This window comes from Mirounga angustirostris, unplaced genomic scaffold (genome assembly GCF_029215605.1).
Source record: "Mirounga angustirostris isolate CCGP_5_RB_7025 unplaced genomic scaffold, mMirAng1.0.hap1 SCAF_5, whole genome shotgun sequence".
Lineage (NCBI taxonomy): Eukaryota > Metazoa > Chordata > Mammalia > Carnivora > Phocidae > Mirounga > Mirounga angustirostris.
This window is the reverse complement of record NW_026991713.1, coordinates 149,803,195-149,827,779: the sequence shown is the minus strand read 5'-3', so window position 1 is coordinate 149,827,779 and position 24,585 is coordinate 149,803,195. Positions and strand designations below refer to the sequence as shown.

The window sequence follows — 24,585 nt, the reverse complement described above, 5'->3', positions numbered from 1 at the left end:
TCCAGGCGCCTCCACTGGCCAGGCGCCCCAGTCGATCCCAGAGGGGCCGCTCACGCTTCCGACCCGCTCAGGCAGCACTAGCGGCGCCCCGAGGGGCCGAGCCCCGCGCGCTGGCCCTGCCGCCCCGCCCTGAGCAGAGGGCGCCGCCCGGAGTCCGGCAGGACAGGTCCCGCGGTTGGGCTGTTTGGTGTCCTGCCGTTCCCTCCCACACTGTGTACTCAGGGGAAGCCGGAAACTCGCTCGCCATGTCGGCTGCGGAGGCGGGGGGTATTTTCCGCCGAGCCAGGGGCAGGACCCTAGACGCGTTTCCCTCAGGTACTACCGGCCTTTCGCCCGGGCGGGGGGGTGGGGGGTGGGAATGACTTCAGGGCTGCGGAACCTTCCGTCGGGGGAACAGTTGCGCGCCTCCAGCCGGACCGCTTCGGGGGCTGCACTCCGGCGGGGGGGGGACCGCAATAGCGGCCGCACCGCGCGCTCTTAGGGCTTCGAGGGGCGCTGTTTTAGAGACGGGTGTCCCGGCAGTGGGGCCTTGCTGGCCTTGACCTAACTTGCCTAATAGAGGAGAAGAGAGAGTAAGGCGGCAAAGGTGCTTCCCGGGAGCGTGGGCTGTGCAGTTAGACTTGCTTTCAGCCCTGCCTTGGACACGTTACTCAGCAGGACTCGGTCTCAGTTTCCCCACCTGCAAACCGGGAATAACAACCGTGATCTTGTGTGTGGCGCTCGTAGGCGCTAGGTGCGCGTTAGATGCGGTTATTCTTGTGGTGGTGGTTCACCAGGATGTCTTTTATACTCCACAGTCCCGCTTACTTCCCGCGATATGTGCACTGTGCCCATCGGACAGCAGGGCGGGAGGGCAGGCCAGGGTCGGGTCAAAGTTAAGCGCTTGGGGTTTGGATTTAGCCTGTCTCGTTGTAAAAATGTGGGTTTTGTTGTTGTTGTTTTGTTTTTTAAATGCCTCCTGCGGGAAGCGTGAACAGCTGATTTCCTGGTCCTCTCTGGCTTTTCTCTGCCCGGAGTCAAGATTCCCTCCCACGCCCTCACCGGTTTTGTAAACCCCCGGGGACATCACCCCAGTGCCATCACCCCAGTGCCCTGCATGATCTGGCTCGTGCTCAGCCTTTCTGGCTTCATGCTTGTCATCCAGCCCTTTGCCCGGTTCTCCTGCCGCACAGGTTTTTCTCGAAGGCCTTTCTTTTCCTCTGCTCCCATAGCTAATAGCCGGGCTGGTAGGGCCTGGCTCTTTCTCAACCCTCTAACTCTAGTTAAAGTTAAGTCACTTCCGGGGTCAGATTTTCCCTGGCTAACCTATTTAAAAAGGTTCCTCCTCAAGGTCTCTGTCCTAAAACCTTGTTCTTTTCTCTTTTTGCAGCTCTTGGTGGGGGAGTGACAAGGTTCTGGAAGAGCATGTGGGGGCCAGAAATATAGCTGTGGCGGGTTTTGGAAAATACAGTCTGCGATAGTGCCCATTTTAAAAATACCTTAATAGGACTTTTTTTTTTTTTTTTTTTGCCCAACGTGAGGTTTTTGAGATTTATCTGTATTGATATAAGTAGCTGTAGTTGACTCACTTCCCTCCTGGGCAATATTCTATCGTATACCTTCTGTTGCTGGATATGCAGAGTATTTCCCCCTGGCAAGGGGTGTGTTATCTGATCGAGAAGGTTGAGTGTGGGTTAACAGGGCCCTGAAGGGAGGAAAGAGCATTGTGGACTGTGGATGGAACAGGTGTAAACGTCTGTGGCATGGCGGGATGGGGAAGGAAAGGATAGGGGTGTGGTGTTCTAAGAGAATGGAGGATGGTAGGGGGTGGGGGGGGGGAGTAATTGAGTTTTGTCTGTACCTAAAAGCATCAAAGAGTTTGAAGCTGCATGTGTGAGGAAACAAGGACACCGATCAGATTTCCGTTTTGGAAAGAATGGTCTAGCTGCGGTAGTGAGAGCAAAAGAATTTCTAGGCCTGAGGAACTTGGGGTGCAATCTGATTACAAGCTGGAGCCCAAGACCTTGGCTTGAAGCAACATTGCCATAGCACCCGCGTTTTTCACTTTGGGTTTATTTATTCGTGGTAGTTGGAGGTGCTTGTGGTTGCGGGGAGGGCTTCCGACGGAGATTATGGGGGAACGATATGGAGGTGTCAAAACTTCTTAACCCACTGGAGTTGCCACAGGCTGCAAGGAGCTCCAGAGAACAAGAGAGTCATTCACCCCGACAAGAACGGGGAGGTGGGCAGAGAGACGGAGAAGATAAAAGGACAGGACACTGCCCCTGCTGAGATAGGAAGAGGGAAGATGACCCTGAGCTTCCCTCAGTGGTGGGGCCTACGCCCAGTCTCCTGTGTGGGCTGAGCATCCCCAGCGGGCATGCTCAGTGGGGGCCATTTAGCGCAGGGCTTTTAGAGGCCTGGCCTTGGTGGCTCGGGCTTAGAACACCTCGTCTTGTGGGTTCACATCACGGGGAGCTGAAGCCCTAGTCCACTGCCAACGTACCTCCATTGCTCTCACCTAGTTTCCTGCGGGCATTGCTGGCGCCTTTGAGAGCTGCTTGCAGAGGCCAGGCCCGGCCTCGTGGGAAGGTGAAGCCGCTGGAGCTGGGAGGGGAGGGTGGCTCTAAAGGCCGGCCCCGAAGAGAAAGGGAAGCAACTGGCGTTTCCCCATCTCTTGCTAAAATACACCCTGCCTGTCAGAGGCTTGGTTAACTCAAGCAACACTGTCCCAAATCACAGCCCTGATAACCCTCATACACTCGCTCCTCGAAGCCCCTTCCTGAATTAGCCAAAGTTTGTTACTCAAGCGAAGCCTGTCTTAGTCCGTTCAGGCTGTCATAACCGAGCACCACACGCGGGGTGGCTTAGAAAAAACAGACGCTTCTCAGTTCTGGAGGCTGGATGTCCAAGATCAAGGCGCCCGCGGAATGCGGGTGTGGTGCATGCCTTCCCAGTTCACAGACGACCATCTTCTTGCCCTGCCCTCACAGGGTGGGAGCGCGGAATGCGCACTCTAGGGTCTCTTTTAGAAGGTATTAATCTCATCACCAAGCCCTCTTGACCTCACTGCCTCCACATAGCATCACATTGGGGTTTAGGTTTCAACATAAGAATTTTGGGGGCACACAAACATCCAGTGTGTGGTAAGCACTTTAAGACCCTTTCCCCCCTGGTGATCTATGGGAGTGGCAGGACTGCATGCACTTCTTCGAGTAGTAGCATTGATGAAGCTTGGCTTCAGTCATCCATTCCCTGTTAACATCATCCAAGAGGCTCCGTCAGCAGATGTTTATAAAAAGTGAATTGTACGTGTCTCATTTGAGAAGGTTCACATTCCTCAGGCATGTTCAGATAGTCATTTTAATTAGGCAAATTGATAATTATATTTCCTTGACACATACCCTAATCAAGACTACTTTCTCCTAGCAAATAATTGTTTTTCTGAAAAGTTTACAACATCTGTTTTGAAGAAATTCTAAGAAAGAAATATTAAGGTAAAATAGGTTTCAAAAATTTCCTGTATTTATTTGTTTTCAGGTCCTAAACTGTTCTCTTTTCCAGTTTCATTTTCCCACCAGAATATTTTCCCCCTTAAAGAATAGGGCTCTTTGGTGGTTTTCTTAAAAAGATGATTTCCTTGGACGTTTCAAATCTGCAGCTGTTTGAGAGGAGCTGACCATATTCACCAATCCTGAATATTTCTCGGTCCCCTCTGGAAACCCTCTCGTGTGGCAGAAAATAAATGGGAGTCTCCAAAATAAATAAATAACTTGCCCCTCCTCTTCCAGGTCTCACCTAAGAACTCTTCTAGAAACAGTAGACCTGGAAATGTGTATCCAGGTCTGCACGAAGTTGAAAATACTGTAGTTTGAAAAATTCTAACAGATCAATGAAGAAAATGAAAATGAAATAAATGCTTTTAATTATGCTGTACATTTAGGCCAAACCAGTTATCTCTTATTTGAGAAGGGCTCCTGTGACTAAAACAAGAATTTTGATTATTTATCCCCACCTCATGAATATCATCATCAGGCAAAATTAGTGTGTAAAAATGTTCCTGTGGTAACATTTCTAAGAGACAAAGGAACTTTTATTTTTTTTTGCCTTTCTGTATTCTCTAACTTTATCGAGGTACCATAACAGTCACTCATTTGAAGTTCACAGTTCAATGATTTTTAATAAATTTGCAGAGGGGTACAGTGTCAAGATTTTAGAACCTTTCTGTCTCCCCCCCAAAAAAGAAACTTTGTGCCCATTTGCAGTCAGTTCCTGTTTCCACTGCCTTCGTAGGGAACTACTACGTCCATAGCTTTGCCTTTTCTGGACATTTCATATAAATGGAATCATATAATCTGTGGGTCTTTTGTGACTGACTTCTTTCCCTTAGCATCATCTTTTCAAGATTCTCTCATGTTGTAGCAGATAGCCGCACTCTCTTCCTTTTCACTGAATGGTATTCCATTTTATGGGAAACCACATCTTGTTTATCCATTCACCCATTGATGCACATTTGGACGTTGGCAGACGTTCCCCAATTTGGAGACTGGTTGTTAGGAATGAAGCTGATATGAACATCCACATACAGATCTTTGTATGGACATGTGTTTCATTTCTCTTGGGTAGATACCTAAGATTGGAATTGCTGGGTCATATAAGTAACTACGTTTCACATTTTGAGGAACTTCCAAACTGTTTTCCAGAGCAGCTGCACCATTTTACATTCCCACCACTAAGGTATATGGATCCCCATTTCTCTATATCCCCGCCAACACTTAGCACTTGTCATCATCTGTCTTTTTTTTTTTTTTTTAAAGATTTTATTTATTTATTTGAGAGAGAGAGAATGAGAGACAGAGAGCATGAGAGGGAGGAGGGTCAGAGGGAGAAGCAGACTCCCCGCCGAGCAGGGAGCCCGATGCGGGACTCGATCCTGGGACTCCAGGATCATGACCTGAGCCGAAGGCCGTTGCTCAACCAACTGAGCCACCCAGGCACCCTGTCTTTTTGATTATAACCAACCATATGGGTGTGAATTGGTGTCTCATTGTGGTATTGATTTGCATTTTCTTAAAGGCTAATGAAGTTGAACATCTTTTCATGTGCCGACTGGCCATTTGTATATCTTTGAAGAAATATCTTTTCAGATCTTTTGCCGCATTTTTAATTGGGCTGTGTTTTTATTGAGTTGTTAGAGTTCTTTATATATACTGGCTACAGATCCCTTATCAAATCCATGGTTTGCAAATATTTTCTCCCATTCTGTGGATTCTCCTTTCCCTTGCTTGATAATATCCTATGCAGCACCAGAATTTTTAATTTTGATGAAGTCCAAATTATCACCTTTTTCTTTTATCACTTGTACTTTTGATGTCCTATCTAAGAAACCTTTACCTAACCCCAAATTGTGAAGATTGACTTCTGGGTTTCTTCTAACAGTATTCTAGTTTAAGCTCATACATTTAGGTCTAGGTCCATATTGAATTAGTTTTTTTTTAAAGATTTTATTTATTTATTTGAGAGAGAGAATGAGAGACAGAGAGCATGAGAGGGAAGAGGGTCAGAGGGAGAAGCAGACCCCCCGCTGAGCAGGGAGCCTGATGTGGGACTCGATCCCGGGACTCCAGGATCATGACCTGAGCCAAAGGCAGTCGCTTAACCAACTGAGCCACCCAGGCACCCATATTGAATTAATTTTTATGTATGGTGTGGGGTAAGCGTCTAATTATTAGGAAAAAAAAATTTTTTTTTCTACAGTAGAAACCTAGTAGTTGGTCAATGAAGAGAAAAAAAATTAGCCAAAGAGGGGACTTTAAAAAAATCACCCATTCTTTTGATATTTCCTTTTAATGTAAACTATAAATGTACATTCATTTACCATTCTTTTGAGGTCGCGCCAAGGACTTGTCTTGGAGTGTTGGGTTTACAGATGGGCCTGCCATGGAGCCTTTCTTGCATAAACAACACCCATAATGAATTTTTTCCAGTTTGGGTTTTTTCCAGTGGAATAGTCAGTTAAAAATCATTTGGAAAGCACCCCAAGTAAAAAATTCTAGCTTTATACTTTCTTTTTCCTCTAATCTTTTACGCCAGTCTCCACAACACCTAATTCAATAGTACTTTATTTTCATCAACTTGCCTTTTATTGAGTGTTCCCGAAACATCTGTCTTAGTTTTGTTAGAAGCAGCCCTTTTTTACAATTCATATTTCTCTGGTTTACATGTTTAATTGACTGATTTAAAAATAAGCGCTAGCATGAACAGTTTCAGGGACAATTCCTGATGGATGCACAGAGCAGAACCCTTGAGGGACCTCAGGTGACAGTCCATGCCTTTGTAGAGGGCATGGAGAGTGTTGGTAAACCTGGAGGTTTGTGAAGAGAGTGTCTCTTTCACAGAGAGGACTAAGTGGCAGCTTTTTATATTTGTGAAACATAGGATTTTTAACTTTGCCAAACCCTCCCAACTAGTTACAGGCGATAGCATGGGGCCTTGGCAGCTGGAGCCTCCGGGAGCCTGAGAACCACTATCAGCCACTCTTAGGACCAGATCTGATATGTAGCCAGACAGGAAATTTTTGTTAAGTGAAAGAATGCCCAAAGTCTCCATGTACCCTTGTTTAAAAGAAAAAGAAAAAACCTAGTCACACTAATGCTGGAGGTCCTTCCTCATTTGTAAAACGAAGGCAGAGTGTTGGCTGCAGCTGTCTAGGATGCATCCGTGGTGATGGATGCGTTGGCTTCGCTTCCATGAGGGCGCTGAGACACTTGGGTGATCTCAGGTCCTAAACTAGGAGGTAGTGGGGCCAAGAAGGGAGCGCAGCTGTTCTGGCTCCTGGCCCTTTGGCCTCACCACCAGAACATACTGGAATAGGACAGAACTCCTCATCTCCTACCCAGTCTGCTCCTTCTCCTGTCTTACCTGAACTCCTGTTCAGTCAGAAACCAAAGAGTCAACCCTGACTTCTCCTCCTCCCCCTCTTTCCACAGCCCTGTCCCTTCAACCTCCAGAGCTCACCTTGGTTTTGTCCACTGCCCCCTTCCCAGCTCCCACCACTGTGACCCCCGCCACCCGCATCTCTCACCTGGACAATTCCAGCAGCCTTCTGCACCCACTCTTGCCTCGCCTGCCCATTCCCTGTACAGCATTCAGAGCCTTCTCTCTGAGACAAAAATTGGGCCGTCATCCCTTGAGGTGGCTTTTCTTGGCCCCTCTCTTTCTCTCTCTATGGCCTCATTCTTTAGGTAGCATTTTATTTTTTTATTAACATAATGTATTATTTGTTTCAGGGGTACAGGTCTGTGATTCATCAGTCTTACACAATTCACAGCGCTCACCATAGCACATACCCTCCCCAATGTCCATCACCCATCCCCCCCACCCCCCTCCACTCTAGCAACCCTCAGTTTGTTTCCTGAGATTAAGAGCCTCTTACGGTTTGTCTCCCTCTCTCGTTTGGTCTTGTTTCATTTTTCCCTCCCTTCCCTTATGATCCTCTATCTTGTTTCTGAAATACCTCATATCAGTGAGATCATATGATACATGTCTTTCTCTGATTGACTTATTTCGCTTAGCATAATACCCTCTAGTTCCAACCATGTTGCAAATGGCAAGATTTCATTCCTTTTGATGGCTGCATAATATTCCACTGTATATATATGTCACATCTTCTTTATCCATTCATCTCTTGATGGACATCTCAGCTCTTTCCATAGTTTGGCTCTTGTGGACATTGCTGCTATAAACATTGGGGTGCAGGTGCCCCTTTGGGCAGAGTGTTGTATCTTGGGGTAAATACACAGTAGTGCAGTTGCTGGGTTGTAGGGTAGCTCTATTTTTAACTTTTTGAGGAACCTCCATACTGTTTTCCAAGTTTTCCAGCTTGCATCCCCACCAACAGTGTAGGAGGGTTCCCCTTTCTTTGCACCCTCACCAACATCTGTCGTTTCCTGACTTGTTAATTTTAGCCATTCTGACTGGTGTGAGGTGGTATCTCATTGAGGTTTTGATTTGGTATTTCCTTGATGCCGAGCAATGTTGAGCACTTTTTCATGTCTGTTGGCCATTTGGATGTCTTCTTTGCAGAAATGTCTGTTCATGTCTTCTGCCTATTTGTTGATTGGATTCTTTGTTCTTTGGGTGTTGAGTTTGGTAAGTTCTTCATAGATTTTGGATACTAGCCCTTTATCTGATATGTCATTTGCAAATATCTTCTCCCATTCTGTCGGTTGTCTTTTGGTTTTGTTGACTGTTTCCTTTGCTGTGCAAAAGCTTTTTATCTTGATGAAGTCCCAATAGTTCATTTTTGCCCTTGCTTCCCTTGCCTTTGGCAATGTTTCTAGGAAGAAGTTGCTGTGGCTGAGGTTGAAGAGGTTGCTACCTGTGTTCTCTTTTAGGATTTTGATGGATTCCTGTCTCACATTGAGGTCTTTCATCCATTTTGAGTCTATTTTTGTGTGTGGTGTAAGAAAATGGTCCAGTTCCATTCTTCTGCATGTGGCTGTCCAATTTTCCCAACACCATTTGTTGAAGAGACTGTCTTTTTTCCATTGGACATTCTTTCCTGCTTTGTCGAAGATTAGTTGACCATAGAGTTGAGGGTCCATTTCTGGGCTCTCTATTCTGTTCCATTGATCTATGTGTCTGTTTTTGTGCCAGTACCATACTGTCTTGATGATGACAGCTTTGTCATAGAGCTTGAAGTCCAGAATTGTGATGCCACCAGCTTTGCTTTTCTTTTTTCAACATTCCTCTGGCTATTCGGGGTCTTTTCTGGTTCCATACAAATTTTAGGCTTATTTATTCCATTTCTTTGAAAGAAGTTGATGATATATTTTTTTTTAAGATTTTATTTATTTGAGAGAGAGAATGAGATAGAGAGAGCATGGGGGGGGAGGGGCAGAGGGAGAAGCAGACTCCCCGCTGAGCAGGGAGCCCAATGCAGGACTCGATCCCAGGACTCCGGGATCATGACCTGAGCCAAAGGCAGTCGCTTAACCAACTGAGCCACCCAGGCGCCCGAAGTTGATGATATTTTGATAGGGATTGCATTGAATGTGTAGATTGCTCTAGGTAGCATTGACATCTTCACAATATTTGTTCTTCCAATCCATGAGCGTGGAACATTTTTCCATTTCTTTGTGTCTTCCTCAGTTTCTTTCATGAGTATTCTATAGTTTTCTGAGTACAGATTCTTTGCCTCTTTGGTTAGATTTATTCCTAGGTATCTTATGGTTTTGGGTGCAATTGTAAATGGGATCGACTCCTTAATTTCTCTTTCTTCTGTCTCGTTGTTGGTGTATAGGAATGCCACTGATTTCTGTGCATTGATTTTCTATCCTGCCACTTTACTGAATTCCTGTATGAGTTCTAGCAGTTTTGGGGTGGAGTCTTTTGGGTTTTCCACATAAGGTATCATATCATCTGCAAAAAGTGAGAGTTTCACTTCTTTGCTGATTCGGATGCCTTTTATTCAGGTAGCATTTTAGAAGAAGCTCCTGCTCATTCTCCCATTTGCAGTTAGGGCCCTGTTATTCCCATTTGCTCATTCTTTTCCTTTACGGCACTTATTACAGCTTATAGTTGTGTATTTATTTCTGTGTCTTTCATGTCTTTTCATGCCTCTAGACTATAAATTCCTGGAGGGCAGGAAGCCCAGACCTAGGACAGTGGCAGTGGTGGTCACTCAGTGGCCAATTGTTATAGAAAGAAACGAGTAAATGTGATCACATTTCGGTATCTGCCTAACCTGTTGCTTATACCATGTATCCTCTGGACAAAACAAAGCAGAAACCAAGGTATTGAAACAGTCAGTAGGACCCCTTGCAAACCACCCTGGGTGGCCCTGAGATTCGTGCACTGCTCAAAGGTGTCTCTTAAAGGAGGTTCTTGTTACCAGGTATGTGCCCTCTCTGGGCTGCATCTGCCCTGAGGAAGGGGGTGCCTTCTCCTCACATCCAGGGCCTCTGTTTTTGCCCAGCCTTGTACCTACAGGGCACCTCTGCCCAGAGACAGCACCTTCTTCCACTTTTTCCCAAAGCACCATCTGGGTCAGCAGCCGCCTGCTCTCTTGGCAGGGGAGCCTGGGTAATGGTGGGAAACAAGTCATAGCAAACATCCACCCCAAAAAGGCAAACCCCAAATGGAGTTCTGCTTTGGAAAAGCAAGAGAGGTTCAGGAAATGTCTTTTTCCCCCTGTAGCTGTTGTCTAGAATAGCATCGGGCAAAGCCAGTGATGCTGAAAGCCACTTGGCCAAGAAGCCCTGGCCTGTTGGCCTTTTGACTTCTCTGAAGGATTGTAGATAAAGATTTTGGCAGGTCCTTTATCCGGAATGGCAAGTGTGGCTGCCAAGCTATGACTCAGAAGCTTTTTTGTGTGTCTCAGAAACCACCTTTGGATGCATTTAGGCAAAGAAAAGAGAGGTTGGATAAATTCACTCTGCTACTTAGGAAGTCATATGGAGACTGAGGATATTGCTGTCACAGTAATTATTTTGGGGGATGAAGGGGCCCCGAAGGGCACTATTTTTTTTTTTTAAACAGCTTCACATACCAAACAATTCACCCTTTTACAGTGTACGATTCAGTGCCACTTAGCCTATTCACCGAGTTGTGCAACCATCACCACAGTCGCTTTTAGGACATTTTCAGTCCCCCAGAAAGAAACCCGGCACCTCTTAGCTGTCACCCCACCCGCCACTGCAGCCCTGGGCAGCTGCTAACGAATGGCACTATTAAATGGGGCATAAGATCTGGCATTTTTACAGTTGGGACATTTGGATCGTTAAACTAGAAAGAGTCCCAAAGTGGTGAAGATTGTTTTGCTACTGTTGTGGTTTTGTTGTTGTTGTTGTTGTTGTTGTTTTTAACCCCTAAAATAAGATTAGTCCCCGGAGCAGATGAGGGGTATTGCTGAAGACATTTAGATCGTGATTCACTGTGCAGATGGCTACTGGGAGAAACTGCAAAAATTGCATTTCATTGGCATTTGCTCTTTAGCCAGAAAGCCTCCAGACGGCTGTAAAGCTCCTCATCCTTGCCGTTTTATAACTGAAGCAATATCCCCAGTATGTGAACAGAGGACGTTAAGATCAAAGCGTGTAACTGTATGTGTGCGTGTGCGTGTATCTATATCATCGAGTATTTTCTGCACCCCCATGTGCTATGGGGAATAAAGAAATGGGTAAGGTTTTGGTGGCTTTGTCTCTGCTAAGACAAGGGTAGGAGTTACCGTAAGTAACAGTCGTGATCACAGAAGCTCACACTTGACTGCTTACTGTGTGCCAAGGGCAAATGCTTTACATGTATTCACTGAGTCATTGTTCACAACAACCCTTCTTGAGGTAGCTGTGTTACTCTTACTTAATGGATGAGGACACTGAGACCCCGAGAGGTTAAGAACCTGGCTCTTAACCTGGTCTTGTCAAGTGATTGGTAAAAGGTGGAAGTGGGATTTGAGCCTGGCTCACAAGCTTCAGAGTCTAGGCCACCCTGGGACTGGGTGAGAGCTTTGGGAGATGGAGACTTTAAGTCTTCCTCAAGCCCACATGTCCTGGCATGATCTATCCCCTGCCCTCCATTCACAGTTGCCTCTGGTGTCAGGGTCCGGTCCTTGCCGTGCCCTCTGCCTGGGGTGCGTCCCCACAGCCACTCTGTGCCTGGCTCTCGTGTCGCCTCACGGTTCTGTCCAGCGCCCGCTCCCACCCACCACTCACTCTGTCCATGATCGCTGTGGTTCCTTCTGCGGTAGTAATGAGCACAACATGCGGTCAGCTTAGTTGTTGACCTGTTTGTCATCCATCTCCCCACCACTGTGTAAGGTCTCAAGGAATGGGACCTGTGGCTCTGCTCACTGTTGAATGTCCAGCGACTGGTGTGGCACCTGTCATATGGTGGGTACTCAGAACAAATGTGCTGAATGAGGGAAGAAGGAAGAGCTGCATCTGCTTGTGGGGGAGGGAGGGAGGGAGGCGCTGGGCTGGGAAGGGTAGGTGGAGTTTTAGCAGGAAGAGTTGGTAGAATGGGGAGCATCCCCTGGAGGAAGGAGTGGGAAAGCATGGCCTGTGTTTGAGGAGCAGATAAGGGTCCCTTTGGAGGGATCCTGTGGCATGTTTTGCGTAGGGTTTCTCAAATCTCTGTATTGACGTTATGGGCTGAACTGTTTGTTGTAGGGCTGCCCTGTGTAATATGGGATGTTGAGCAGTATCCCTAGCTTCTATCCACTGAATGCCAGAAGCACCATCGCCCTCCCAGCGTGACATCCAAAAAGTCTCCAGACATCAAATATCCTCTGGGAGTCAAAATCATCCCTGGTCGAGAGCCACCAGTCTGATGGGAACAGTCATCAGTACAGTTGGAAAAGTCTTGCACTCCCATTTTAGACCCGGGTGCCAGAATGAACGAGGATCCCTCGACATCTTCCTTTATCCCCTCATCAGATGTTTACTGAATGCCTCTGACATGCCAGTGACCCCGTGATACCTGCTGACAACAAACTGGAAAGGGAGAGTGAGCTCGGGCCTTTCCTCGTGAAGATTAGAGCACAGTGTCCCTTCAGCAAGGGAATTGGATGATCAGTACCAGGGTCTTAGGAAGTCACAGCAACAGTGATTGCCTGCGGTGGATCAGAGTGGGTGGGGAGCCTGGCATGGAGCTGGCCTGGTGGCCCTGGGGGAAGTGGTGGAGCCCTGACCCAGGTGATGGGGCCACGGAGGGGAAGGAGGTCCTGCGGAGCACTGGAGATGTGGGTGCATCCACCTGGCAGGCCAAATGGACCCACTGACACACAGTCCTGTCATCTGTAGATGGGTGGACTGGGGACCATGGGTGGCAGACTCAGGGCCATCAGGAAAAGAGGCCAGTCTTGAAAGAAAGCGTTGTAAGGTGCTGATGGGACAAGCTGGGAGCTTGGACATACCCAGAAAAGCAAACACAGTACTCTCTACTCCCTTTTTTAGTTAATTCTGTGGCTTTCTAGTCAGACGGAGACATGTAGACCCTCTGGTCCCAATTCATGTATGATTTTGAATCAGAGAAGTTAACAGGAGCCCAAACATGGAACTTTTAAATACTGTTACAGTTTGGTGATGTGCTGTTGTAATGATAGGGGCCTGGTTCATTAGACTGCCTGCTCATCAGCCTTCTTAACCAGTGTCTTCCAAAAAGCAGATGAGATTTAGGAAATGAGACTTTGCTTTATAAGAATTAAACTGAGAGCTATTTATCACTGTATTCCACCTTGAACCATTTGAGGTTTCCTGTCAAGTAACAGGTTTGGCACATCAGGAGAGCACAAATTGTTACAGTATTAGGTGTTAATTAGTGGCATGACTGATTCGGGTAAGCCTTTTCCTAGTTGCGTGATGAAAATAGTGACTCATTTGCTTTTGAGGGTGCATTTATTATAATCAGTCACTGATTAACTGGTAATAGCGAAAGGATCAATGAAATTTCTAATTCTTGGTATATGTTAAAAAGTCAGCTTTCATTAAGAGTGGACAAATATGCCTGAAAGGTATAATAAAAATGAGGGAGAGGAAATGTATTGACCAACACAAATTTAAGAAAACATGTAGTTCCTGATGTTAATTGCAAAGAGCAGTTGCAGTCTGAGTATCTGTCTTTTGGGCAGGATATTGGCACGTAAACAGTCTCATAGGAAGGATTAGTGGTAAGGCATTGTGTGAGTTTTAAAGGTTTTTAAGGTTCTTCTCTGCGTACGGTTGCTTTGTACCCAGTAATGCTTAAAGAAGACTCACAGGCCTTTACTGTCTATGGTTTAATACCACCCAAATCCATTGTCTTTTTATTTCTCAGCTTTGAAAGATGGTTTCTATGACAGTCTCTATCAGTTAGCTGAAATCTGGAAGAGGCCAAATCCTGATACTCTCTATATAAGGGCTGAATCAGATTTCTATCTGAGGCCAATTTTTCTTTTATAAAAATATTTTTAAATTGATTTAAATTTTTACTTTAAAAAAATTTTTAAAGATTTTATTTATTTGAGATCGGGAGAGAGAGAGAGAGAGAGCACGAGCAAGAGCACAAGAGTAGGGGGTGGGAGAAGCAGACTCCCCACTGAGAAGGGAGACGTGGGGCTCAGCGGGGCTCCATCCCAGGACGCTGGGATCATGACCTGAGCCGAGGGCAGACGCTTAATCAACTGAGCCACCCAGGTGCCCCTGATTTAAATTTTTAAAAGCTAAATTTTAAAATTTAATTCAGGCTATGGTACCATAATAAATTACCATAATTTCATATATATAATATATGAAATAATATATATAATAAATATATAGGATATGTATGTTATATATATTATACATATAATATAATATATTTCTCACTTATCCTGTGGACAGACTTTGGCAATCCCAGCTAGATAGGTCTTCTCTACAGTTTCCCCTGTGTGACCACCTGCCCTGAAGTCAGGGCTCTGTGGAATAATAGTCCTGGTTCTGCCTCTCAGCCTTTGTTAGACCTCAAGCAAAGTATTTAACCTTGACCTTGCTGAGTTTTTTCTTCTGCACCTCTAAGCACAGTGGAAGAGTTACCATAGATATGGGCTTGTCACTGCACACGTCCACAGGGGCCAGATGGTGAATGGGGCCAGTTGTAGACCATGGTGAATGTGACACCACATGCCCCCTTCGAGGAGCAGGCACTGCCCAGCCCAGCCAATCAGCATACTCCATGTGGGCCTGGTTTGGCTAGATTTTCCGAGAGAATCTTGAAAACCAGGGATCTATATGAAACTCATGAATTTAAAATGTTGGCAACAAATTCAGAATTTTATAACTATTATGTGGGCCAAACAAAGCACACCTGCTAGCCAGACCGCAACCAGAGACCTGGAGTTTGTAATTTCTGGAGAAGATCACCACTTAGCATCCCATAGAAGATGGATGTTCTGGGCTCTAGCCTGTACCCTGAATCAGCCCTGTGCTGTTGGCAGGGACTGTGAGCATCACAGCCTTCTGGGAAAAAGCTCTGGGCCTGCCAGCATTATCTTTGTGTACAATCTTCTTATTTACCAAGATGTTCCATTTGAAGGAAACTTTTTGGAGATAAAAATGTCTTTATGGAGGTGGACAACTTGCAGGCAGCCTAAGGCACATTCCATCTCCTTTATGGCTCTCTGCCCTCCAGGCCATCTCAGCAGCACTGAGATTCTGAACAGTAGAAGCCCTGCTCATTAACTGGGTGATCTTGAACTTGAGCATAACTAAGATCCCGAGCCAGGCCTCAGTATCCCCTTTTGGTTAAATAAGGGGGTTAGTAATTCTGCAAATCCCTCCCACACTGAAAATTTCCAATGCTGTAGTGGGAAGAGGTTGGCTTCTGTAAGGTAAGCCTTCAGCCTCCCTAGGATAGGCTGCAATAAATGGGCTCACTCAACTCTGTACAGGAGGGTCAGGTGTTAAGTGGTGTGGTTAAGTATGTGAGGCTAGGCCTTGTTTAATAGTACCCTCTGTGGCAGACAGACTCTCAGATGGTCCCAGTGATCGCCAACTAGTAACTAGCATTCATGGAGTGTGTGATCTTCTGCTCTTGAGTGTGGGCTGGCCTAGCAACTTGATTATAATGAATAGAACACAGCAGAGTGATGGGATATCACTTCCATCACCATGTTACATAAGATGATAACTTCTGTTTGCTAGCACTCTCCCTTGCTGGCTTTGGTGAAGCAAGTTTCCATGTTACGAGCTGCCATGTTGGAGAGGCCCACATGGCAAGGAACTGAGGGTAGCTTCTGGTCCACAGCCAGCAAGGAACCTATCAACAACCCCGTAAGTGATCTTGGAAGGAGATCCTTCCCCACGTGAGTTTTCATGGGAGACCTCAGTGCTGGCTGACACTTTGATTGCAGCTTGTGAGAGACCATGAGCAGAGAACCCGGCTAAGCCATGCCCAGATCCCCAACCCACAGAAACTGAGATAGTAAAATGTGTACTGTTTCAAGCTACATTTGTGTTCATCTGTTAAAATAGCAGTAGATTGCTAATACACCATCTCTGTGAATTTGTTACAAAAATTAACACTGAAAAACATTCAGTTCACTGCGGACATCCTTATTTATGGAAGACTTAGGTGTTTTAAATACCTGCATGCTTTATGATGTATTAGTAAGTACCCTATAGACATGACCAGAAGTTTGTGTCAAATGTTTCAAAAGATTGTAGTCTTGTTTTGGTACCATGTAGATCAGAAATGAGATCTCAATTTAATCAACCTCACTTTATTCTTTAATGCATTCATTCTACAAGTACTTAGTTTATCTCAAAATTTGACCTTGGCCTTATCATAGTCACCAGTTAGGGTCCCTGACTGCATTCTTTTATCAATTTTGGAAATTACCTGGGCTGGACACAGATAGGGACCTAAAAATGAACAAGAACATATGCAAAACAAAAATAAAATGAAACAAAAAAACCCCATCAATAGGAAAATATGCAAAACAACAACCAATCCTCCAAGCCATTTCAATTTAGGGAAACAAAAATCACTTTGCACCTGTTTCTGATCAAACACGTTTAAGCAGTTCCTTGATTAGTTACAGGTCAGTGCTTTTCAAACCTGGATTTGCATACAGATCACGTGGGGGATCTGTTAAAATGCAGACTGGGCCTCCATAGGTCTGGGCTGGGCTTGAGATGCTGCCTCTTGAGCAAGCTCGCAGGTGCTGATGCTGATGCTGGTGCAGGGGCCACACCTTGAGGCCTGAGGTCTAGACCCAGCCCTGCTCCTCGCGCCCAGTGCAGCATGCTTCATTGGTGCCCTCCTGTCATACCCACCTCCTCCCTTAGCCTCCATTCAGCAGTTCTCCTTTTTGGGGGGTTATCAGGCCTTTACCACTTACCCAAGCAGTCCCATAATTAAGTTCTTTGACTAGGAAAAAAAAAAAAAGTTTGCTGGATGCCTAAGTGTCTTTCTTTTTTTCAGTAATTAAAAATGCTCTGATTGGGGTGCCTGAGTGGCTCAGTCGGTTAAGTGTCTGCCTTTGGCTCAGGTCATGATCCCAGGGTCCTGGATCAAGCCCCACATTGGGCTCCTTGCTCAGCGGGGAGCCTGCTTCTCCCTCTACCTCTGCCCCTTGCTTGTGCACTTTCTCTCTCTCTCTGTGTCAAATAAATAAATAGAATCTTTTTTTAAAAAAATGCTCTGATTGTGTATTGGGGTGCTTCGGGAATAGACCTCAACATTCTGAACTTCTATGGCTTGAATGGCCGGAACAGTGTTTTCAGGGAGTCTAAAGAAAGCGGCTGGACTGTGCCAGGGTCAGACACGTGCTCTGCCCTGCAGGAGATGGCATAGCAAGATGTAGATGTCAGCTAATACCTGGGCCCTGCCCTGGGTGTGACTCTGGACTTTGGCAAAATCGTTTAAGGCAAGTGTTGTTAAGCATTCACTTTCATAACGTTTTGAGGGATGGGGAAGGTAGACATTTACAAAAGATTCCTCCCTCTGCAACTAAGCATTATTAAGTCTCAAATACCCGTAATGCAGCCTTCATTAATATTAAGATGAGACTGAAGACCACAAGCTTCTGTAGTAGAACTTTAAGAGGACCCAGGTGCTTTTGAGAAGGCAGAGCGCCAAGTCAAATTGCTCTTATTACATAGATAAGGCAGGTGGAATAGTGATATGTGAGCTGTCATTTATTTCAGGTCAAGTCTATTTATTTTGTACCTTGTCATCATAAAATTGAGCTTCTATCCAAGATTTTACTAAGTAAACAAATAATAATGAAAGATTTATTTTAATACCTCCAAGGATTATTGACTTTTCGGGATGATGACTATTTGTTGTAGGAAACTATATTCGTTAAAATGTTTGCTGTAGAAAACTGTTTATAAATTCTCTCTGTTATAGAAGATTGATTTATGCACCAACCTTGGGGTGACAATCACCTCCCTGATCTGGTTCTGATTAATTTACCCAGTTTAAACAGCTCTGCAAACTGCCTCAGAAACAGGAATGTCGCTAAAAGCATTCAGTATAAAAAGTTTATTATTTAAAATAAATGAATAATGCTAACAATTAATTTTAAAACACAAATTGGAGTCTCGTGTTTTTTTTATGACACCAGCCTTCAACTCCTGAAGAAGTCTTGCCGACTCTGTATCTTTAATGCTCAGTATCTGTTATTACTTTGTAGCAGAGTACCATGAAACTTGGCAGCTTGAAAGAGCTATCTCACAGTTTCTGTGTGGATCTGAGTGCTGCCTGGCAGGATCCTTTGGCTGCAGGGTCTCCCACTGGGTTCAGGCACCGTGTCAGCTGGGGCTGTGGTCTCATCTGATGGCCCGACTAAGGGAGAGTCCTTTTCCAAGTCTGCTCACGTGGTTGTTGGCAGGATTCCGCTCCTTGTGGGTTGTTGCATGGAGTGTCTCTGCTCTTCACAGGCTGTTTCCTCTGTTCCTTACCGTGTTGGCCTCTCCAGTAGGTGAGTCCCAGCATGGCAGCCTTTTACCTCCAGAGAAGGGCCCTGAGAGAGAGCGAGCAAGATGAAAGTCATGGTCTTTTTCTAGCCTAATCTCTCTCTCCTCTCTCTCTTTTTAACCATTTTATTGAGGCATGATTGACATGTAAAAAGCTGTATATATTTAATGTGTACAACCCCATGAATTTGGGGATAAGTAAACACCTGTGAAACCATCACTGCCATCAAGGTCGTAAACATACGTATCATCGTTTCCCAAAGTTTCCTGCAACCTCTTTATTATTATTATTATTATTATTATTATTTGTGTGTGTGGTAAGAGCACTTAACATAGATTCTACCTTCTTAGCAAATTTCATGTATACAGTACAGTATTGTTAGCTGTGGACGTTATGCTGTACAGTAAGTCTCCAGAACTTCTCTGTCTTGTAGAACTAAAACTTCGTACCCTTTGACCATCACCTCTCCCATTTCCCCCTCCTCCCAGCCCCTGGAAACCACCATTCTACTCTCTGCTTCTATGAGTGTGACTATTTTAGAACCCACATGGAAGTGAGATCAGGTAGTATTTGTCTTTCTGTGGCTGGCTTATATCACTTAGCAGAGTGCCTTCTAGGTCTATGCATGTTATTTCAAATGGCAGGGTTTCCTTCTTTTTAAGATTCAGTAATATTACATTGTACATATATACCACATTTTCTTTATCCATGCATCCATCGAGGTACATTTAGATTGTTTCCATATCATGGTGTAGCCTAATCCCTGAAGGGACATCCCATCGCTGTATTCTGCTTATAAGAACAAAGTCTCTAGGTGCAGGCCACACTCAAGGGGAGGGGATTGCACAAGGATGTGAATATCACAATGCAGGGATCTTTGGGACCTTCTTGGAGTCCTTCTGCCACATGTAGTAAGGGCTCCATAAATACGAGTTCACATCCATCATTGCACTCGATCCCCGTACTTAGCAACAAGATGCATACTCCAGGGTTTTATGCACTCCTTGTTCAGATTGAGTTCAAGTTGGTTGTGATTTGATTAAGCAGCTAACAGTCTGAGCTGTGGGTCCAGAACTGGCGGATTAACTTGCATATACAATTTGTTCTATACAGTATGTGCAGGTAGTTCGCACGTTTGCATTTTTAGGTTCTGAAAAAGGAATTGAGAAGGAAGGGAGGCCTAAAGTCAGAGATCCACTCTAAGATGACAGTAAGCAAGGCACGGTGGGTGGGCGGGTGGCGACGAAATTTAGAAAGGTTAGACTGGCTCCTTGCCGGTGAGATCTCAGTGTAGATGACATGCTTCAGAGAGAGGCCTTCCCTGTGCATCCAGTTGAAATTAGCCATCACTTCTGCCTTCCTGCTCCTAGACCTGGTGCTCCGGCTCCATTCCCTGCTCATTTCCTTGTTCACAGTCTGTCTCCCCCGGGCGGACTAAGGCCCAGGAGATCAGGGGCCTCCTCTGTCTAGGTCCAGCCATGTATCGTCAGCACTACGTATGGCCAACAGTAGGCTCTCAGTAAATACTTATCGAATCGATGAATGAATTGAGCACACAGATGTGAAATGACTCCAAGGAGCTTTTTGGAAATCGTAATATCTTCATGACTTCCAAAGGAAATGCCACTTATTCAGTTAACATGCAAAATATACTAATTTGTTAAAAAGAAGAAAACAGCCTCACAATTTTGGTTTTGTTCCTGCCACTGATGGCTGGTGGCCGTTAGGTCAGTCATGTCCCCTCTCTGGGTCTCCGTTTTCTTAGTGGATAAATGCAGGGGCTATAGATTGGGGGTCTTCAGACTGCTCTGTCCTCAGATCCAGCTCAGGCAGAGGCGGCTCTGTTTTTCAACATTGGTCTACCATGTAAGATTTTATTTGAAGGAAGGATGCTGTCACCAGGGGCGGGGGGTGAGGTTTGACACCCACAGGGCTTCCATGCCCACCAATGGCCATTCCAACTCTGCAAAACAGTTACTGGTTGCAGTCCTTTTGGCTAACAAGGGTAGAGACCTGTGGCCCACAGAGCTTAGGTTCAGCGGAACCAATAGGAAGGGCAAACCTAATAATTTTGGTGCAAGTGATCTAGTGCCCTTCCCAAGAACATAAAGAATCCCCTCTCCCTTCCTCCCCCCACCCCCGCTTCCCCCCACTCCCTAGCCTCACACCTCGCTTAAGCCCACATCATGCAGCCTTTGAAATGTTAGCATCGATTTTTTTTTTCCTCGTTGACTAACTCATTTCAAGATTTCATTTCTGGCACCGCATTTCCTACCAGATAGCCAGAGCTTCCAAGCTCCAAGTTTTATAATTAAAATTCTGTCACATCCCCCGAAACAGTGCAAATTGTGCCATTAAGCCTGGCATAAAAGATTCGAAAGCACTTCACCTAGTAATTTAAATATAATACTTCTGGCAGCTTTCAATTTCTGGTATTTTTAATTCTAATTTAAAAACTATTATTAAACATTAATACCCTCTATACAGCGTGGCTGGTGTGCCTCTGCACTCCATTTTGGCCGGCTAGTTCTAAACAAACAGCTTGGCTGCCTGGCTTTTGCGGCCCACGTGGTCTTTCCTAGCCTTTGGGAATCACCAGGTCCCAGGCATAATTAGTATAAATCAAAATCCTCTAGACTATGACAGGAAAATGGTATGTTTGAACAGCAGCTTATTAAAATGACCTACTTAATTTAAGAAAAATATTGTATCCACTTGCACGATAACCTGGATGCTTTCCCTGACAGATTTTATAATATTTCTTCCCTCTCCTTTTTTTTTCCCTCTTTGTTTTTACAAGAAAAGGAAAGGGAATGGAAAGGCCCGTTCTACTTCATCCAAGGCGCAGACCCACAGTTTGGACTAATGAAGGCCTGGTCCACTGGGGACAGTGACAGTGGTGGTGACGAGTGGGGGCAGGAGATCCGTCTAACTGAGCAAGCTGTTGAGGCCATCAACAAGTTGAAGCCCAAACCCAGGTTCTTTGTTCTTTGCGGGGACCTCATCCATGCCATGCCAGGTAAGACTTGTGCTGTTGATGTGACCTCTCTCCTCCCAGTCATGACTACATTTGAGCAGGGAAAAAAAAAAAGATTTCTCTTAAGAGATGTCTTTATTCGGTAATGGCCTATTCCTTCTCTCCATGGCTGTTGGGAATATCCTTGAATGTCAGGAAATGCACCCTCGTTTTATATTTAGAATTTGGCGAGATTAATCACAGTAATTAGGCAGAGCTACAGTTCTGATGATCTGAACTTACTCTGAAAAATGGAACAGACTCCCACATGTCACCTTTATTTCCAGGGGACAAGCTTGAACTGCTTCCAGATACCATATCCATAAGTGTAGTCTTCTCTTACTTCCTCTCTTCTTACACTTTAATTTCTCTTCTCTTTGTGCTTTTTCATTTGCAAGTGACAGAAATCTAACTTAAATTGAATTTTTGTTTTAAATTAAAGGTGCATGTTCCTTTACGGGACTGTAACATCCAGGGGTAAATCTGGGCTTCAGGTATGGCTGGATCCAGAGGCTCAGAGGTTGTTATCAGGACTTGGTCTCTCTCACTCAGCCCTGCTTTCCTCTGGGTTGACTTCATTCTTACGCAGGCACTCTCTCTAGGTCGTGGCTCCTGGGAGCTCCAGCTTTACATCCTTCTCATAGAACCCACAACAGAAAGAAAGAGCCTTATTCTTGGTGGTCCAGTCAAAGTCCCAGACTGACAGCCGTCCGGCTCACATGGCCCCTTGAAGCCAGGGTGTGGGGTCATCTCTGCTGCAGCAATGTGGTCTGAAGCAGAATGATTCCCCTCAAGACAAGAGAGAGAGAATGTAAAAATAAGGGCGCCTGGGTGGCTCAGTTGGTTAAGCGACTGCCTTCGGCTCAGGTCATGATCCTGGAGTCCCGGGATCGAGTCCCGCATCGGGCTCCCTGCTCGGCAGGGAGTCTGCTTCTCCCTCTGACCCTCCCCCCTCTCATGCTCTCTCTCTCTATCTCATTCTCTCTCTCAAATAAATAAATAAAAAAATTAAAAAAAAAAAAAAAAGAATGTAAAAATAAGAGATGCCTTCTAGAATTCTCTCGCATTTTTGGTTCCTCCTCTGATACCTTCTCCCCCAGGCAAGAGTAAAGCCCAGTGAGCAAGTATGAGCAGATGGAACTGCGCCTGCCGATCAGAGAGGTGGAGTGGACCGCCACGGTCACCCTTAGTGGAGCAGTGGTCTCTGCCTTTGGAGCAGCAGTGGGCCCGAAGACCTTTACAGAAAACACCGTGGTGGCCATGCATGTTTGCTTTGGCTAATACTGTCTCGTAAACCTAGGCTCTGAGTCTTGTGATTTCCAGGGCCTTTAGAAGCTGGGGCACTCTGTGGTAAGCTGGTGTGCATTCATTCCCCCCCCCCCCCCCCAAGGTTCACTTGTCTGGCAGCCTACCTCTCCGGAAGAATCCCAAAATGAAGATGTGAGAATGGGAAAGGGGCCGCCCAAAGTCACTGTCCCCAAGGTCCAGTGAGTATCATGAGCAAGAGGAACCCTCAGGCCTGCCCTCGTTCTCTGTTCATAGGTATTTAACACAAAGTCATGGATGTGGACATGCCCATGTCATTCATTGGGTCCCACTGGGGAGAACCCAGGGTGGTCATCCCCGGAGAACCTGTCCTGCTGTTGGGCTTATGCAAAAGCGGCAAGGTGGGGAAGAAGGAAAACAAGGCAGTGGACAGAGACCCAGCTCCACACCTGCCACTGATGTGCTGGGTAACCTTGGACCGACCCCTTTCCTTCTCAGAGCCTCCATTTCTGAACCAAGAGCCCATTGATGCAGTAAGCGTTCAAAACCTCAGTGGCCTGGGGCTTCACAATGAAGGGTCAGACAACTCTGTCTCTCTGTGCAGGTGGTGGACGTCTCAGCAGCTTGGTACAGAAGCACATTCACAGGATGGTGTTGAGTTTTGTTTTGTAGAGAAGTACAATCTTAGCTGCTTGTGAACTGGGCCATCCTTGGTGACCCTCGACTGAGGGTTTCCTGGTGCTGATATTGTACATTGCTGAAGTGACCACAGAGTGCCCCGGTTTCTAAAGGAGTTAGAAATCATAGCAGGACTCGGAGTCTTGGTTTACCAGGTAAAGCCAAGGTAATACCATAGTTGACCAGATTAATACTGCTTCCAAATGGTTTGATTTGCTGTTAGCTAGGTTCTTTGGAATAATTTGGCCCAATATGCACTGTAGCATCAGCTAGATCTCTCACGCTGGACCATCCAGTAAGCAAACTTCTGCTTTTATTGGACACTTGAAGGTCAGATTCCAATTTTACAAATTTTATGTCCCGTGGCTTCTTTTCTTTGAAAACAGAAATGTAGGGGCACCTGGGTGGCTCAGTCGGTTAAGCGTCTGCCTTCGGCTCAGGTCATGATCCTGGAGTCCCGCATCGGGCTCCCTGCTCAGAGGGGAGCCTGCTTCTCCCTCTTCCACTTCCCCTGCTTGTGCACTCTCTCTCTCTGCCAAATAAATAGATAAAATCTTAAAAAAAAGAAAAAAGAAAGAAATGTTATAGGCTCACTAAAATTATATAACATGTTTTTGTAGATGTTTACCGACTCATTCTGAATTATGTTAATGTATTCAGTCATATTTCAAAATAAGATTTAAAATGAAAGCTCTCTGTGCAATTTCATTGCTTCCTGAATAAAATATACTGAGCATAGTAAATTAAAAAATATGGTTTTTATGATCAACTTTTTCCGTTGGTCAGAAGACCTTATAAATGTGAACCGGCAATCTTTTGAACACATAATTTTATATTCAGTGTGACCCGAGCAGAATTTACATCTGTTCTGAAGAGTTGGACTATTTTGTGGGGTTGTAACTGAGCCAGTGGAAGGACTGTAACTGTTTTGAATATTGTGGTCTGAGATTAAACAGAATGTTTTAAAGCTAGTTACCATTTTTTAATATGCAATTAGTGGCTTCCTCCTTATTTAGCTCATACGCAGGGGCAGACACTAGAAAAGTAATTATTTGCTTAGACTGCTTAGCACATTGTTAATTATCAGATGCATGTATTAATAAGCAAATAAAATCAGAAAGCATACTTTTAATTCTACCATAAATAATATCCTGGGCCAAGTAGTTTTAAGTTCAAACTGGAGAAAAAAGAACTTTATGAATAAT

General features: G+C 45.3%; 1 protein-coding gene across 3 annotated transcripts in view; it reads left to right on the top strand.

Moving 5' to 3' along the window:
- The first annotated feature begins 97 nt into the window (after positions 1-97).
- The window catches only part of CPPED1 (calcineurin like phosphoesterase domain containing 1), a 101,367-nt gene continuing 76,879 nt past the window's right edge, over positions 98-24,585 (top strand). Inside the window, exons 1-2 of one of the 3 annotated variants that reach the window (XM_045874999.3) lie at positions 98-315; positions 21,221-21,439. In XM_045874999.3, coding sequence (XP_045730955.1) covers positions 246-315; positions 21,221-21,439 — 289 coding nt within the window. In that variant the 5' untranslated portion in view covers positions 98-245. The remainder of the gene's footprint in view (positions 316-21,220; positions 21,440-24,585) is intronic. The other 2 variants (XM_045874998.3, XM_045874997.3) reach the window with 2 other exon arrangements.